Source organism: Bufo bufo, chromosome 6 (genome assembly GCF_905171765.1).
Source record: "Bufo bufo chromosome 6, aBufBuf1.1, whole genome shotgun sequence".
Lineage (NCBI taxonomy): Eukaryota > Metazoa > Chordata > Amphibia > Anura > Bufonidae > Bufo > Bufo bufo.
Window position 1 is genome coordinate 424786957 of NC_053394.1, and position 17253 is coordinate 424804209.

General features: G+C 43.2%; 1 protein-coding gene across 4 annotated transcripts in view; it reads right to left on the bottom strand.

Moving 5' to 3' along the window:
• The window catches only part of PIK3R6 (phosphoinositide-3-kinase regulatory subunit 6), a 68192-nt gene that overhangs the window by 37506 nt on the left and 13433 nt on the right, over positions 1 to 17253 (bottom strand). The window contains exons 2-3 of one of the 4 annotated variants that reach the window (XM_040437496.1): positions 12901 to 12940; positions 2065 to 2187 (exon numbers count right to left, since the gene is read on the bottom strand). In XM_040437496.1, the coding sequence (XP_040293430.1) occupies positions 2065 to 2077 (13 nt within the window). In that variant the 5' untranslated portion in view covers positions 2078 to 2187; positions 12901 to 12940. Of the gene's footprint in view, positions 1 to 2064; positions 2188 to 2601; positions 2658 to 12900; positions 12941 to 14627; positions 14711 to 17253 lie in introns of those variants that run through there. The other 3 variants (XM_040437497.1, XM_040437495.1, XM_040437494.1) reach the window with 3 other exon arrangements.

Genomic DNA, 17253 nt, shown 5'->3' on the forward strand with positions numbered 1-17253 from the left:
TGGATTCTGCCATCTCCTTCCAACTGCACATCCAAGCCCTTTCCACCACCTGCCGCCTCCAACTCAAAAACATCTCCCCATTCGTGCTTTCCTCAACTTTGAGTCTGCGAAAATGCTTGTACACACCCTCATCATCTCCCACCTAGACTACTGCAACATGCTCCTCTGTGGCCTTCCATCTAGCACTCTCGCACCCCCTCAATCTATCCTCAACTCTGCTGGCCGCCTAATCCACCTCTCACCCTGTTACTCCTCTGCCCATCCCTTCACTGGCTCCCCATTGCCCAGCGAATTCAGTTCAAAATACTAACAAATATATACAAGGCCGTCCACAACCTGTCCCCTCCATACATCTCTGAGCTATTTTCCCGATACATCCCCACACGTAACCTCCGATCCTCACAAGACCGCCTTCTCTGCTCTCTTCTTATCACCTTTTCCCACAATCGCCTCCAAGATTTCTCCCGTGCATCCCCCACACTCTAGAACTCACTACCCCAACATATCAGACTCTCCCCTACAGTGGAATCCTTCAAAAGAAACCTAAAAACCCACCTCTTCAGACAAGCCTACAACCAGTGACCCTGCTGCTGCGATACCGCCATGACCAACTTTACCCTCTCCTACTGTGTCCTTCTCCCATACCATGTAGATTGTAAGACCTCACGGGCAGGGCCCTTACTCCTTCTGTACCAATTTGTAACTCGTCTTGTTCATGCTTAGTGCAATTGTCTGTATTATGTATGTGCACCCCTTATATGTACAGCGCTATGGAATGAAAGGCGCTTTAATAATACATAATAATAATAATATAGATCATCAGTATTCAATGGGTTGTGCAGTGGTTTTATATTAATGACCTATCCTCAGGATCGGTCATTAATGTCAGATTGGTGGGGGTCTGACACCCAGCATCCCCGCTGATCAGCTGTTTGAAGAGGAGGCGGTGCTTCATGCGAGCACCACTTCCTCTTCATTACACTGCGCATCGTCTCCCCTGTAATGGCAGTATAATTACACTGAGCAAAAATATAAACGCAACACTATTGGGGGTTGAATGCACAGAGATACCGTGACGAGATCCCGAGGCCCATTGTTGTGCCATTCATCCACGACCATCACCTCATGTTGCAGCATGATAATGCACAGCCTCATATTGCAAGGATCTGTACACAATTCCTGGAAGCTGAAAACATCCCAGTTCTTGTATGGCCAGCATACTCACCGGACATGTCACCCATTGAGCATGTTTGGGATGCTCTGTATCGGCGTATACGACAGCGTGTTCCAGTTCCTGCCAATAATCTGGAACTTCACACGGCTATTGAAGAGGAGTGGACCACCATTCCACAGGCCACAATCAACAACCTGATCAACTCTATGCGACGGAGATGTGTTGCAATAGTGGCCAGACCAGATTCTGACCCCCCCCCCCCCCCCCAGGTAAGGCAAAACGGTGCACATTTCAGAGTGGCCTTTTATTGTGGGAAGTCTAAGGCGCACCTGTGCAATATTCATGCTGTCTAATCAGCACCTTGATATGCCACACCTGTGAGGTGAGATGGATTATCTCGACAAAAGGAGAAGTGCTCACTAACACAGATTTAGACAGATTTGTGAACAATATTTGAGAGTAATGGGTCTTTTGTGTATGTAGAAAATGTTTCAGATCTTTGAGTTCAGCTCATGCAAAATGGACGCAAAACCAAAAGTGTTGCGTTTAGATTTTTGCTCAGTGTACAAGTACTTCCTCTATTCAAGTGAATGGAATGAGTACTTGTGATTACACTCGCTTCCGAGACGATGGGCAGGGTAATGAAGAGCAAGCAGTACTCACATGGATCCGGGTTTTGAACCCTCGCCAATCAGATATTAATGACCTATCCTGAGGGTAGGTTATCATTATAAAACCCCTGCACAACCCCTTTAATTACAATTTATATCCCACAAAAGTATGTGTGCTGGAAGAACCTTTCTACTTGGGCAAGTGGTAAGACATAGGGCATCTACCATAACACTGTATGTGTGTGGTGGTGGTACTTTACTCTGCCCACTATGTGTTACCTGAGAGGTCCATAGAGAAGGCATTTATTGGCCAATGCTTGTTAGTGAATGGTTTGCGCTCCACAAGGTCATTCACATGTCCTGTCCCTCAGGGTTCAGTGGTTTGTATGTTTTCATAGGAGCCTGCAAACAAAAAAACACAATTGTTATCAACATCTGATGTAGCATGCTATAGTCTAACAAGAAATAGATAAAAACATGGATTGGCCATAGACCTTACAGGGAAATTTCCCGGTGGGCCGATGCCCAAGAGGCCGCCTCAGCCCTCCTGATGGCCGGCCAGTGGAAGTTTTTGGGGATGTATTTTGTGCTGCTGGCGGCAGTATTTTGTGATGGACTGTGGTATTTGGCTCTGTTGGGGTGGTATAATGTACCATAATATGGTATTGCTGGCCCTGCCTTTCATCAATTTGGACCCAACTACAAAATGGGGCCACTTTTAGTAGTTTTTTCCATGGCCACTTTAAGTTGCCATTCCGCCCCTGGATAAAAATATTACCCAAATATAATAAAGTAATAAAAACGAAAGATTAGTACCTGATAGTCTCACTGCAAGATCTGATTAACATCTGCTTCTCATTCTTGTTTCATGTCTGTCTTTCACGAATAATATTTTTTAGGGACACATGCATCTCAAATTTTCTTATCACACATTAACAACCTACTAGTATATGTGACTATTCTAGGACATATAATATTTTTTTCTTCTAGTTTTGTAAATTTTTATCACTGCGACCAAAAAGAGCTTCACACATTTAAAATAATCGATCCAATGCTCTTATCTTTATCTAGGCCTAGAGCTGTCCTACGGTTCTACACCTACTGTTATCATGAGGTTTACCCTTTAGCTAACATCTTCTCCTCGCAATGGATTACCTGTCTACAGAGGCGGACTGGGAGCTTAAAGTGGCCTTGGAAAAAAAAACTAAAGGTGGCCCAATGTCGTAGGCAAGTCCAAATTGACAGAAGTCAGGGCAACACAAGTAGACAGAGACAGCAGAAGAAGGTGAGACCATCAATACCGTAGTGTAGTAAAAAATTCTGCCCCAGCAGAACAAAATACCGCCCTAGCAGAACAAAATACCACAGCGCAGCACGCAATACCACAGCCCTCAATGCAGTGTTCAACTGTATGACCATCCTGAGGACAGTGATACAGGTGTATTCAGGAGGGCACCTGCAGCCGCCGGCCAGGTGCATAAGTACCTGATGTTCCTATATTAAAGGGGTTCTGCAGTTTTTTTTAAACTGATGATCTATCCTTTGGATAGATCACCAGCATCTGATCGGCGGGGGTCCGACACCCTAGACCCCTGCCGATCAGCTGTTTGAGAAGGCAGCGGCGCTGGTAGTAGTGCCGCAGCCTTTGTCACTGTTTACCGCAGGCCCAGTGACGTCACGACTTGTATCAATGGCCTGGGCGGGGCTAAGCTCTGTTCAAGTGAAGAGCTGTGTCGGACCCCCGCCGATCAGATGCTGATGATCTATCCAGAGGATAGATCATCAGTTTAAAAAAACTGCAGAACCTCTTTATTAATGCTGAGGGCATCAGATTATTATGTACCTGCCCGGCGGCCCCCTAAGAAATTTCTCTGTAGGGTTTGTGGCCAGTCCACCCCTCCTGTCTGTATAGGAGGTCTTATCATTTGTGTTAACTGCTACAGAAGGAGAGAATTATGTATTTAGCTTTCAGTGACATAGTACCACCTAAATGAAAAGCAGCCCAGTTTTTAAATAATACCACTTTAGGGTGGAAGTGTACTGTGCAGAATATTGAGTGTAACCTCAGTATCTGCTAGAGACAAGTAATATTTTAGTGAGGTTTCTACAGCATTTGTCAATTGTAGTATTTTTACATATGAAAAGTAATTTTAGGCATGCTCGCCTGTCTCCAGTAATGGCTGAACGTGCGGCCGAGAGTACAAAACAGGGTTCTGGACCATTAAAAATTAAAAGTGCTAATATTTTGGCACTGGAGACTGCAGGTTACATGGTGTTTTATTGGATGAAGAATTTAAATAGAGAGAGGTGTAAAAGCAAATTGCATACAATAAGACATACAGTGATAAAAAGCATGATCTAGGAATATAAATTGATTGTACTATGAGGATACTGGGATACTAGAACGCTATATTCCTAGTGCAGGGCCCATGCCTTGTATATCTTGATAACGATGAATCTATAATCCATAGCTTCATCTAAATCAGCAGAAACATGATGTATTGGAGTTCCCAATGTCAGTCAATTATGGTGCTGTAACTGTGGGAGAATTCATGCAGCCAGATTTATCAATGATGAGCTCAGCTTGTAAATGTAATGTCAAATCCTTCTAATTATAAATGGTAGATGGAGAAATTATGTATATAATTTTGTACTTATGTCCATATGTTTAGACATAAACATAGTTATACATATAGAAAGTTCAAAGCTTGGACGCCTTCGTTGGTATTAATAAAATCTTTAACATCTTTACCACAAATATGTGACTCGTGAACAGCGACGGCTACTTAGTGGAGGAAGAAGTCTAGGCTGAATTTGAAATGTGTCTGGAGTATATTACACACTGTATCTGACTGCAGGCAATGCTACCGTGGAGGGAGAGGAATTAATCTTTATGCCTTATACTGTATATCACTGGCACACTGACCACCATCTTCCTCAGTACACAGGTGAAAGCTTGGGCAGGAGCCGCTACTCAAGTATGAACAACACCTAATAGACTATGACTCCCCTTAGCGGCAGGAGCTACCATTCCGGTACTAGCAATGCTTAGCAGATCCCCCATCCAAACACCAGCAGTGTTCAGTGGACTACGACTTTCCTCAGCGGCTGAAGCTACCATTCCGGTACTAGCAATATCTAAAAGATCCTCCAGCCAAGTACCAGCTGTGTTCAGCGGACTACGACTCCCTTTGGCATCCGGTCAGGTGGTGAGTAAGGGCACGTTCACGTCACCATTTAGGTTTCCATTCTTCTGATTTGTCAGAAGAACAGGAAAAAAAAAAAAACGGATCCGTTATTTTGAGCATCAGTTATGATACATTTGTGTCACTTCTGTCAGAGATCAGTTATTTTTGACAGAAGGAAAAGTCCTGAAAAATTTACTTTTCTTCCCGTCAAAAATAAGTGATCTCTGACAGAAGAAACGGATCATAACTGATGCTTAAAAATGTATCAGTTTTTTCCCCCTGTTCTTTTGACGGATCAGAAGAACAGAAAGCCTAACAGTGATGTGAACCAGGCCTAAGTCAGACAGGGATAAGTAGCGGCCGCTCTTCACTGATCATGAGGCACATATTTGTGGAGAGGGGACTACGTCAAAGATTTTATTAATACCAACCAAGGCGTCCAAGCTTCCTATATGTATTCCGCCACGTGAGAGTCTTTTGGACATATGAATGCAAAACGATATACATCTTTTCTACATCTACCATCTATAAATAGAACGACTATGCATTACTTTTACAGCCTCTATCAATTCACTAACTGACTGCATGATTTCTCCCACAGTTACAGCACGATAATTAGTAACAGTTTATAGTTTATAAGGCTGAAAAAGTACATTTATCCATCCAGTTTAGCCTGTTATTAGTGTTGAGCGAACTTGTGTTTTAAGTTCGGCGTCTAAAGTTCGGGTTCGGGTTATCGAAGTATCCCGTTATGGATTCCGCTACCACGGACCATAATGGAATTTAGAATCTATAACAGGATACTTCGATAACCCGAACCCGACCTTTAGACGCCGAACTTAAAACACAAGTTCGCTCAACACTACCTGTTATCCTGCAAGTTGATCCAGAGGAAGGCAAAAAAACCAAAAAAAAACCTGTGAGGTAGATGGCAATTTTCCTCACTTTAGAGGAAAAAATTCCTCCCCGACTCCAATCGGGCAATCAGAATAACTCCCTGGATCAACGACCCCTCTCTAGTAGCTATAGCCTGTAATATATTATTACCTCACAGAAATACCTCCAGGCCCCTCTTGAACTCTTTTAGTGAACTCCCCATCACCACCGCCTCAGGCAGAGAGTTCCATAGTCTCACTGCTCTTACCGTAAAGAATCCTCTTCTATGTTTGTGTACAAACCTTCTTTCCTCCAGACGCAGATGATGGGATAGACCTCTGTACTGACTCCTGATATATTTATACATAGTTATTAGATCGCCCCTTAGTCATCTTTATTTCTAAAGTGAATAACCCTAATTTTAATAATTTTTCAGAGTACTGTAGTCCCCCCATTCCAGTTATTACTTTAGTTGCCCTCATCTGAACCCTCTCCAGCTCTGCTATGTCTGCCTTGTTCACAGGAGCCCAGAATTGTACACAGTACTCCATGTGTGGTCTGACTAGCGATTTGTAAAGTGGTAGGACTATGTTCTTATCACGGGCATCTATGTCCCTTTTGATGCAACCCATTATCTTATTAGCCTTGGCAGCAGCTGCCTGACAATGGTTTCTACAGCTTAGGTTGCTGTTCACTAAAATTCCTAGGTCCTTTTCCATGTCAGTGTTACTCAGTGTTTTACCATTTAGTATGTACCGGTGACTTGCATTATTCCTTCCCATGTGCATAATCTTACATTTGTCAGTGTTAAACCTCATCTGCCACTTATCTGCCCAAGCCTGCAATCTATCCAGATCGCTCTGTAGTAGTATACTGTCCTCTTCAGTGTTAATTACTTTACACAGTTTAGTGTCACCTGCAAAAATTGATATTTTACTATGCAAGCCTTCTACAAGATCATTAATAATTATATTGAAGAGAATAGGGCCAATACTGACCCCTGAGGTACTCCACTAGTGACAGTGACCCAATCTAAGTGTGTACCGTTAATAACCACCCTCTGTTTTCTATTATTGAGCCAGTTACTTACCCACATACAGACGTTTTCTCCCAGTCCGAGCATTCTCATTTTATATAATAACCTTTTATGCGGTACAGTGTCAAATGCTTTGGAGAAGTCCAGATATACGACATCCATTGATTTGCTGCTGTCAAGTCTAGAACTTACCTCCTCATAGAAACTGATAAATTAGTTTGACATGACCGATCCGTCATGAAGCCATGCTGATATGGCAATATTTGCTTATTTTCATTGAGATACTTTGAGATAACATCTGTTAGAAAACCTTCAAACAATTTACCCACGACAGATGTTAAACTTACCGGCCTATAGTTTCCAGGCTCTGTTTTTGGAACCTTTTTTAATATTGGCACCACATTTTCTATGCGCTAATCCTGTGGAACACTCCCTGTCAGTATAGAGTCCTTAAATATCAGAAATAAGGGTTTGCCCATGACATTACTTAATTCTCTTAGGATATGGGGGTGTATGCCACCTGGTCCCGGCAATTTGTCTATTTTCATCTTTGGAGCTGCGTCCTTAACTTCTTCCTGGGTCAGACAGGGCACTTTTAATGGGGAATTTACTTTTACATTCTGCATTTCATCTGACAGTTTATTTAGAATTGACTGACATTGTGAACTGCAATACATCATGTTTCTGCAAATTTAGATCAAGATACGGAACAGATACAGCGTGATGAAGATATATAGCGCATTGTGAATACTGTCCTGGTATCCCACTATCCTCAGAATACAATCAATTTGCTATTGTTCATTCTTTTTAGCATTGTGTTTGTCTTTTTAGCATTGTATACTAATTGCTTTAAAATTAATTTTTTATTTTACACATCTATCAATTTAGATTCTTCATCCAAAAAAACACAATATTACCTGCCAGTGCTAAAATATTAGTACATTTGGTAGTTTGACGTTATGGCAGACAAAAAGCACAACTCCATATAAATCCCATTATAGGTCACATACACTAAGAGAGTGGCAACTTTTCTGTCTTTTATTGGAAATACGTTGGCCAAGGTTTTTGACTTCGGAAGCTCTCTCAAACAATACTGGGTTGCCGGAAAGCAAATATCGTCTCTAACATAGTGCCAGGAAAAGAAAACGTTTGATCAAAGGCGTGGAGGGGAAAGGGGGATTTTTTTTTAGCTTTTTTTTTTCTACTGAAAAACAAATCATCAACTAAAGATATCTCAAGAAGTGCTTCAGGTTCCTGTTTTTCATCTAAAAATATACAAATGCGTATAAAGGCTGGTTTGTAAAGGAACTCTGTTCTAGAGACGCCGTGCTTGGTTTGTGTTACGTTAATGATCCTCGTTTTATATCGCGACAATAAAAAAAAAGATTGAATTTTATTATGTAGTTTGTGTTCAGTTCTGAAAGTTGTAAAAAGGGAAGTATGAATTGTTGTGACAGATTGTGTCTTACATAATGTGTGACATGGTAGAGCTCTTCTTCAGGAGTAAGGCTGGCTCTCCTTAAAGAGACCAGCTGTGTATGGAGATTTAGTGGCAATGCTCTATGGGAAAATAATATACAAAGAGGTATCTCCCAAGGAAAGATAACCACTTTGTAGCACCACCTTTTTGAAGTGGCTCCTTATGAGTCAAAGTCCGACTTTTTAACAAGCCTTAGAACATGACCAGGGATATCTGGCTTGGCTGTTCTCCCTTGTCATGTCCCAAGGTTTGTTAAATAGTCAGACTTTGACTAATAAGGGACCGCTTCCCTACGAGTCAATTTGCGCCAGCTGTAAAAAAAAAAAATACATTTCTGCAAGTCATAGTGAAACTTTTTTTGATTTTTGACACTTTTCAAAAAATTGGATGGGGCCTAGCAAAAAAGGGCTGGGAGGTAGTAGGTCAGACAAAATGTACTGTAATTTATGCTAGAAACTGGCATAAACTATAACGCAAATCTATGCCCGCTCATAGCATAGCTTTGATTTCCTGGTGCTCAGATCGCCAAAAGATGCACCAAATTTATTGTGGCATACGATTCTTAATAGATTTGGTGCATCTCACTCCTGTTCACATGGGGTTTCGAATGGTGTAAGCAATGCAATACGTTTTTAGAAAAGGGACAAAACTTTTTGAAGCAACCTTGATGATAGTCTTCATTAAAAGTCTACTGGCATTATGTGTATACGGCTCCTGTGCTGAACTATATGCAAGGGTATAACTATTGGGAGTGCAGACAGTGTGGTTGTATCTGGCCCCCGGAGTCTGGGGGCCTATACTATAAATTAAGGATGATGTGTATCCTTGTTAAAGGGGTTGTCCAGACTGATGACTGGTGTCCTACTCCCGGCACCCCTGCGATCAGTTGCTTAAAGAGTCTGCGGTGCACCAGTGAGCCTTCAGCTGCCAAGTGCACATGTAATAGGTCAGCCAGTTTCATAGGTACAAAGCTGCTGACAGATGCCCTTTAAGGGCATTTGTATCCACGGAAGTCCAGCAATGAAGATACAAGTATTATACCGAATCAGAGTATTAGTATAGAAAACAAAAAGTCCAGCAAGGGTACCCTGTTATAATATAAGATGGCTAAATTTAATAAGAAAAATGGAAGTATACATAAACAAAAGTCTAAATATTAAATCCGAGGTAAGAGGCCAGTATACAGCAAGATGCACTGGGTAAGTGGTGGGGAACGAAATCCCTAGCACTGATACCCTAAACTGGTCCTCTGCCCAGGGACGTCTCCTGATGGTGGGGACGCCCTGTCCACGTGCCTATTCTCAACCTCCTGGCTGTCCCTAGTAAGGTGAACAGTGGAGGGAGATAGGTAAAGAGTGGTATCCTACCGGATAACTAGCACACAATAGGAAATTGAGAAAGGTGTCCACTGTATACTGCCCTCGTGACAGTTTGCCAGGAGGTACAGGGTCCACCGAGAGGATAAAAAATATACAAACAGACACACGCACAGATAAACACAAATATGATGACAATAGGTGACCACCAACCCGACGCGTTTCACCCACAGCAGTGGGATCATCAGGGGGTGATAAGGGGTAGGTTTGCTGGGGACCGGAACCCGTGACAGTGGTGATAACAGGCCCAATCCAAAGAAGTGTGCGTAAATAAATGCGTTGATAAACAAACACTTATAACGCGGAAACAGACCCAAATTACTAAGTAGTTGCCGAATGGCAGATTACATACGGTAAATCAGCGGCACGATTAGTGAATTCAAACGCCCAGATGCAGACTGCAATTCTGAGATTGGCGATGGCAATCGGATCACGTAAGGATAATATGTGAAGAGGCTCATGCAGGGGCATAAATAATAATAATCAACCCCGAAACTACCTAGTAAACACTCCAGGAGTATGATAACGAGGTTCGTAGCTCCTCAGGTGTAGGGCTACCCGCCAGGGAGATACATGCTGCCGCCGTAGGTGTCGGAGGGTGGGTCTGAGGCCATTTGTATCCACAGTGCTGCCAATCTCATGGAAGACGAAGATCGTAGGCTGAGAAACGGCACAGTGTAGCGAAGGGGAATTTTTTTTTTCAAAGACCTAGTAAAAATCCTAACTTGAACAGGGAACTATATGGTGGCTCAGTGGTTAGCACTGTTGCCTTGCAGCGCTGGCGTCCTAGATTCGAATCCGACCAAGGGCAACATCTGCATGGAGTTTGTATGTTCTCCCCATGTTTGTGTGGGTTTCCTCCGGTTTCCTCCCACACTCCAAAGTCTTACTGATAGGGACCTTAGATTATGAGCTTCATTGGGGACAGCTTGATGCTAATGTCTGTAAAGCGCTGCGGAATAAGTCAGCCACTACTGAAAATGAGGTGGGTACAATGTCATTCAGCAGCTAAAGGGTTTCTAGCCGTCAAACTTTTTACGTTGCAGCGCTTCCTGTGAAGCTGCAAAACATCCTCTCCCATTCCCTGTAACATGAACTTGACCCTCGGTATCCTGAAGCATTTATAGACAAGCAGTCAGGCCACTTATCTATTCTACAGTCTATCGACCTTTAAACCATCATTAACAGGAGACCTGCACTTTATTCCAAATGTAAAAGCTGATAATGAAGTACGCCGGGCAGATGTTTCTCCTTCTTCAGACCTACAGTTTAGCCACGCTTCAGTGGCATGTCATGCTCCATGTAATCTGGATGATATATTCGAGCTACTGTACGTCTGAAAGCCTCGAATCTGTGGTTGATTACAAATGTAAGTTTCCTTATCAGCTGCACAACAAGAGCAACGGATAGATGAGCTGCTGGGTCACAGGGCTTGCAACAAGTGGGAGGAACTCAACTGCTGCTAGCTAAATATAGCCTTAACCAAAAAAGACAAAAAAAACACGCAGAGAACAAACACCTGCAAGGGCGAGCGTTCATTCCCATGTAGTTAACTGCGTATCGCTAGAGGTGATGGCACATGACCAGACAACGAGACTGGGACTGCTTTATGAAGAGTAGAGAAGCTGAGCATGAAAGACCAGGTGATCGATGCTGGAAAGGGCCAGTGTCTAGTGTTTTTTCACAATATAAGGCTACTTGCGTTGTTCTTTTCCGGTACTGAGATGCGGTAGATGATCTACCGGAAAAGAACGTTTCCGTTTGGTCCTCATGCATTTTGAATGGAAAGAGATCCGTACAGGAGGCATCAGGATGTCTTCCGTTCGGTCAGCATTCCGTTTTGTGACCGGACACAAAACCGAAGCAATTAACAAAGCAAGCGTGAAAGCAGCCTAAGGGTGGTATTACATTGCCTGATCTTCGGGCAGTGCAAGCACCAATGGACGATAATCATTCATCGACGCTCATTTGCAGTGGCTAGATTACACAGGCTGATGCAGAGTTTGAATGAGAGAGGAACGATCTCTGTTGCAGTCGTTCCTTCCTCATTCTCTTCTATAGATGATGGGCGACACGTCCCTGATTACACAACCTGATAAAAGGTGCCAATTAGCCGATAAACGAGCGTTTGATCATTCATTATATGGCCCAATTATCGAATTAAGGAGCGTTCGTATCCCCGATAATTGGCCCGAAATTGTGCAGTCTAATAGGAGCAGGTCAACATGCAGAAGATCTGCACAAATTTTCATGCGGATTTCTGTACCAAAATCTACTGTTTCTAACAACGGCTTTTGGTGCAGATTAGATGCGGTTTTGCCGCAGATCTCACCCTTCATTGGACAAGGGTGAAATCTGCAACTAAAATCACAAACAAAATGTACATGCTGCGGATTTGGAAATGCACACGGAAGGTCAGTTTCTGCACCCAAAAAATGTGCAAAGTGTACATCAGATTGGTGTAATCTCACTAGGCTGCGTACTAGGCTGCGTTTTTGTATTCTGAAACGTGTGCAGGTGGCCTAAGAGCCTAAGAAATGTATTCTGCTTAGTTATCTGAATGGCCTGGCAGAAACCGATGCATGTGTTTCAGAATCCAATGTCTGCTGCATGTGAATATATCTGCAATTGGTCACTATAGGGCAGATTTACTAAGCCTGTAAATGGTGTAACGCCAGACCGGCTGTCTAGACCTGCACCAGATTTATCAAAGAGGCTCAGGCTGTATGATAAATGTGATGCTGGGATAGACACATTTGTCTAGCTCTATATCTACCCTTGGTAGGCTCACTTTTTGAAAGAATGGTATGCCACAATTTTGCAATTGTGGTGCAATACATCTTAGACCACTCTTCATTCCCATGAAGTAACACCCCCCTTCCTGCTAAGCCCTATCCCCCAAAGATTGGAGAAATCCTAGAATTGTGCCAATTTGCACCACTTTTTAGACAGGTTCTTGGCTACACCCATTAGCAGATTGGGCTATTGTTTCACATACTGAGCCAATAACCAAAAATCTATATTCAACCACAAAACCTGACTTTTGTGGTGAGATCAGACCTAGGGGCAGTGATGTAGCCACAGTATAAGGATATGTTCACACATGGCTGGTAAAGCTCTGATGCCCATTCTGGCTGTGTGTAGATGACGGTCACTTACTGTGAATTGTCCCTGTGGGTGTAGAATATGATTGGTGGTCCTGCAGAGAAGAGAGGGGGAGAAAGGGGTTTTTATATATTTGTGTATAAACTCTGAACGGGAGCTTCCTATAGCCCCCATAATTACTGACAGCGATTGTAACCTCCTGTGCCCAGTTATAGAAGGAATGGCAGCTCCGGAGCACAGACAGCTGCTGTGACAAGTGAAGCTCTGTGCAGACTGATAGAACAGGGGGGTAGAAGGGTGTACTGTATGTTCAGCTGCCTTAAAAATCCTTCCCATTTAAAATAGTGTTGTGAATTACATATAATTAAATGTATTGAATAATTAAATTATTGCAGTCTGCATATATGAAGGATACATTCAGACTGATAACGACCAGGAATACATAAGACAAAGTGATGCAAATACCGTACAAACAGTATAATACAGAGTGATGTGGGAAGCACAGCCATAAGATTTATCACACGGGGAATTAAGTCTAAGGCCTCATTCACACGTCTGTGACAAGATGGTCAGTGATCCATACATAAAGATGTCTGTGAAGGATCTGTGTTTGGTCCACGTGTCCGGTTTTTGTCATCCGTATTAAACGTACACTTCTGGGCTGAAAACTAGTTTCCAGGTGATCCGTGAAAATCACTGACAGAGCCCGGATGGCTTTAGTCTTGTGTCAGTCGTTTTAACGGACCCATAGACTTCAATGAGGCGTTTTTCTGTCCGGATTAATGTTGAGCGAAGCGTGCTTCAGATCCAAAATCCGAAGGGTCTCCGTACAGCATTCAAGCTAAGTTTTGAACGAAGTGACTTCAGATCTTGGAACCGAAGCGCGCTTCGCTCAACTCTAGTCCGGATCACAGACCAAAATAGTGACCCATCGGCCTCATGCACATGACCGTTGTGTGCATCCGCGTCCGTTCCGTCATTTTTCACAGTTTAGCGGAGGTCCCATTCATTTCTATGGAGCTGTGAAAAAAAACTGATAGTCCTCGGTTTTTTCTCCGCGTCCTTGATTCCAGTCCATCAAAAAAATATAACCTGTCCTATTCTTGTCAGTGGAAAACGGAGGACGGACCCATTCAAGTCAATGGGTCCGTCAAAAAAAACGGATGCACAACTGGTATGTCATCCGTGTCTGTTTTTTTCTACAAGACCTTGGTGTAATAAAATTACACTTTTCATTAACCTTCCTTTTTTTCCCCTGTCAGACAAAAAAAAAGGAAGACACAAGGAAACGCAACTGAAGCAAAATCGGACACGGACCACTGAAGCCAAATCACTGACAGTGAAAAAACACTGTCGTGTGCATGAGGCCATCGTCTGTGGAAAACCACTTTCTACACCGCCCCTTTACTGGAGGAAGATTGTGGCAATTTTTGTGATTTCATAAATGTGGCTTAAATCAACTCGATGGGCTAAACACAGCTATTTTCCCTACTTTTCAAAATTGGAGGAAATGGTGTAAAATTAAAATAGTTTTTGCAAATAAGCCAAAACTGGGGTGCAAAGCCCTACAGTATTTTGCAACTTTTTGAAAGCCAGAATAGTGGATAAAATCCCCCCCAGCAGTCCAATAGTGGGAGGAAGGAGTAGTTTAAAAATACAGAGAATTTCAGTGGGTGAGTGACTTGAGTGGGGGTAATGGTTCGGTAACGAGGGTGGGTGACATGGACGGAAAAAATTTGCAGGTGCAGAATGAAATATTTGTAGATATTGCCGCATCCTACCTGAACCCATGAGATACCAGTCGTGAGCTCCAGTTCACAATGAACCCAAACACTCTGAGCCAAGGCAGATCTCTGCATCTGGGCTCCGGCTGAGTCACCGAATAATGAGCGGGTTGTCTACAGTTACATGCCGGATAAAGGACTTTTGAAAACCTTAATAAGGGGGATTGTCTTCACAGGGAGCATCTCAAGCTGTGCCGGGTGGGGGTGCACATTCCCTTGCACGCCGCTATATTATCTAATAATTTTAACAGTTTCACCACCAAGTTCTTGTGATCTCCTCTTCGGCTGAACCTCCCATGCAGAGATAAAAAGTTTTCACATCTGAAAGGATGTTTAAAGGTTTATGAAAAATTCAGGAATGATGCACAGTGGTGACTAGATTCATCACTAAGCAGGCAGAGGCGACCTGCGGCTTCAGGCCGAAGCCTTCACATTATAAATCCAAGATCCCGGTGAGTGTATGAAGGACTATCTCCTATCAATTGTAGCATGTCAGACTCTAATTACTGCATCGTGGATTGTTTTCTGTCCACATTCCTTTTGCATTAAATACAGCCAATTGGGCCCAGTCGGACTTATACTGTTGGGGGTCCGCGCCCCCTAGCAGGGAGTCTCTGGCAGTGTTCAAAAGGCATAAGTTCTGGAAGTAGTGGTGATTTGATTGTTCTTATGAAGGTCCGACCAAAATTTGACTTTGGTTCTCATTTGGAGGGAAAAAAAATTCTAATAATATAATATATAAAATATAAGATTTAAAAGGAAACCTGTCACTTGCTTTGGGGCAACTAACTACCAGCCTGCCGTTATGCAGCAGGGGGTTTAGGGTCCTAAACCATCCCATAGAAAAAACATCTAAAAGAAAATACGGGGAGAAGAATCTTAACTCTTCTCTAGCACATGGGCACTGCGCCGAAGATGTTACATCTTACATCGCTGTGCATGGCCTGTACATTGAGCAAGGTGTACAGTCTATCAACGCAGTGCGCATGTGCCCGATGCCACTGGACGATACGAGTCCTGGACTCTTTTCCCAGTAAGTTTTAATTTCATTTAGTTTCTTTTGCAGGGATGGATGGGTTTGCCATGGGCTGATTTGGAACCCTAAACCCTTAGGCTTAGTGGCCCCCAACCAGGTGGCAGGTTCACTTTAACTGAAGCCAGTTCTGGGTGACGCTACACATTATCACTCTATCAACCCCACACCAACACGTAGTGACTGTCAGAAATGAGCTTTTCCTATTACCCTGACAAAGGTGTTGGCGAAACGCGTTGGTGGAGGGCTTCTCATGCAGACTACCTGATGCCCTTTTTTCCACTAAGCCATCTTATGTGGCCTGTATTGATGGGATATGGTTAGGCATAGTTAATGGTGGACATCTTTCCGTCACATTCACCATTGTGATTGCACTTTATGCACTCCATCGTACTGCAGTCAGGTTTTTAGATGTGTCTACATCTGATCCCCTGACATTAGCCCATATATTTCCAGCATTTGCACTTTATATTATTGGGCAAATGTATTAATACGGGCATTTTACACCTATGTGTTTACTTGTCATGTCTATTAGACCCCCTATGTGTTTAGTTGTCTGCATTTAGTTTGTCCCTCACATGAAGTTCTTTCCCTACTGTTGTGTGGATTCCTCTAATTTTTAAACTTCCATATATATATTTTTCATTGCATTCAATAAAGGAAATTAAAGAGTTTCTGTCACCAGAAATACCTAAATTAAACTGGCTGACATTAGCGAAGTCAGCCTAAACTAACTATCCTATTCCTAGTTTTATCCGTGCCCCCGTTACTCCATGAATGTAACTTTTTTTATAATATGCAAATTAGCCTCTAGCAGCAGGAGGGAGGGGGCGTTGTTCCTGCTCCTAGAGGCTCTGTTCTCCCACCTCTGTCACCTCCCTCCAAGTCTTGATTGACAGGGTCAGGCAGCGTTTGCATCCTCCTGCGGTAAGTCTTGTGCCTGCACCGTGCCGTTCAGTATTCAGCACAGGCGCAGTAAGGAAGTCAGCAGCCAGTGAGCGTCCTTCCTTCACTATGCCTGCTCCGAATACTGAATGGCACGGTGCAGGCACGAGATTTACCATCCACACAGGGCCGGCAGGAGGATGCGAACGCTGCCTGACCCTGTCAATCAAGACTTGGAGGGAGGTGACAGAGGTGGGAGAACAGAGCCTCTAGGAGCAGGAACAACGCCCCCCCCCCCCCCCTGCTGCTAGAGGCTAATTTGCATATTATAAAAAAGTTACATTTATGGAGTAACGGGGGCACGGATAAAACTAGGAATAGGCTAGTCAGGTTCAGCTGACATTAGCACATCGCTAATGTCAGCCAGTTTAATTTAGGTATTTCTGATGACATACTCTATACTTGTATACTCTATGGCTGTTTCTGCTTTGGGTATTTGCATTGATTCTTGTAGGTTTATTAGTATTTTTGGGAGTTTCCTTGTGATTAGTCTAGTTATTGATAGGTTGTCTGTATATACCTTTTTATTGTAGCACGGTCTGGAACCTGTGATGCATCTCTTCATGAACAGAGCTGTACCTCTTGCACGGCTCTGTGCACACCAGGGTGAAGTGGCATTGCACGTGAAGGCATGCTGCATGCAGA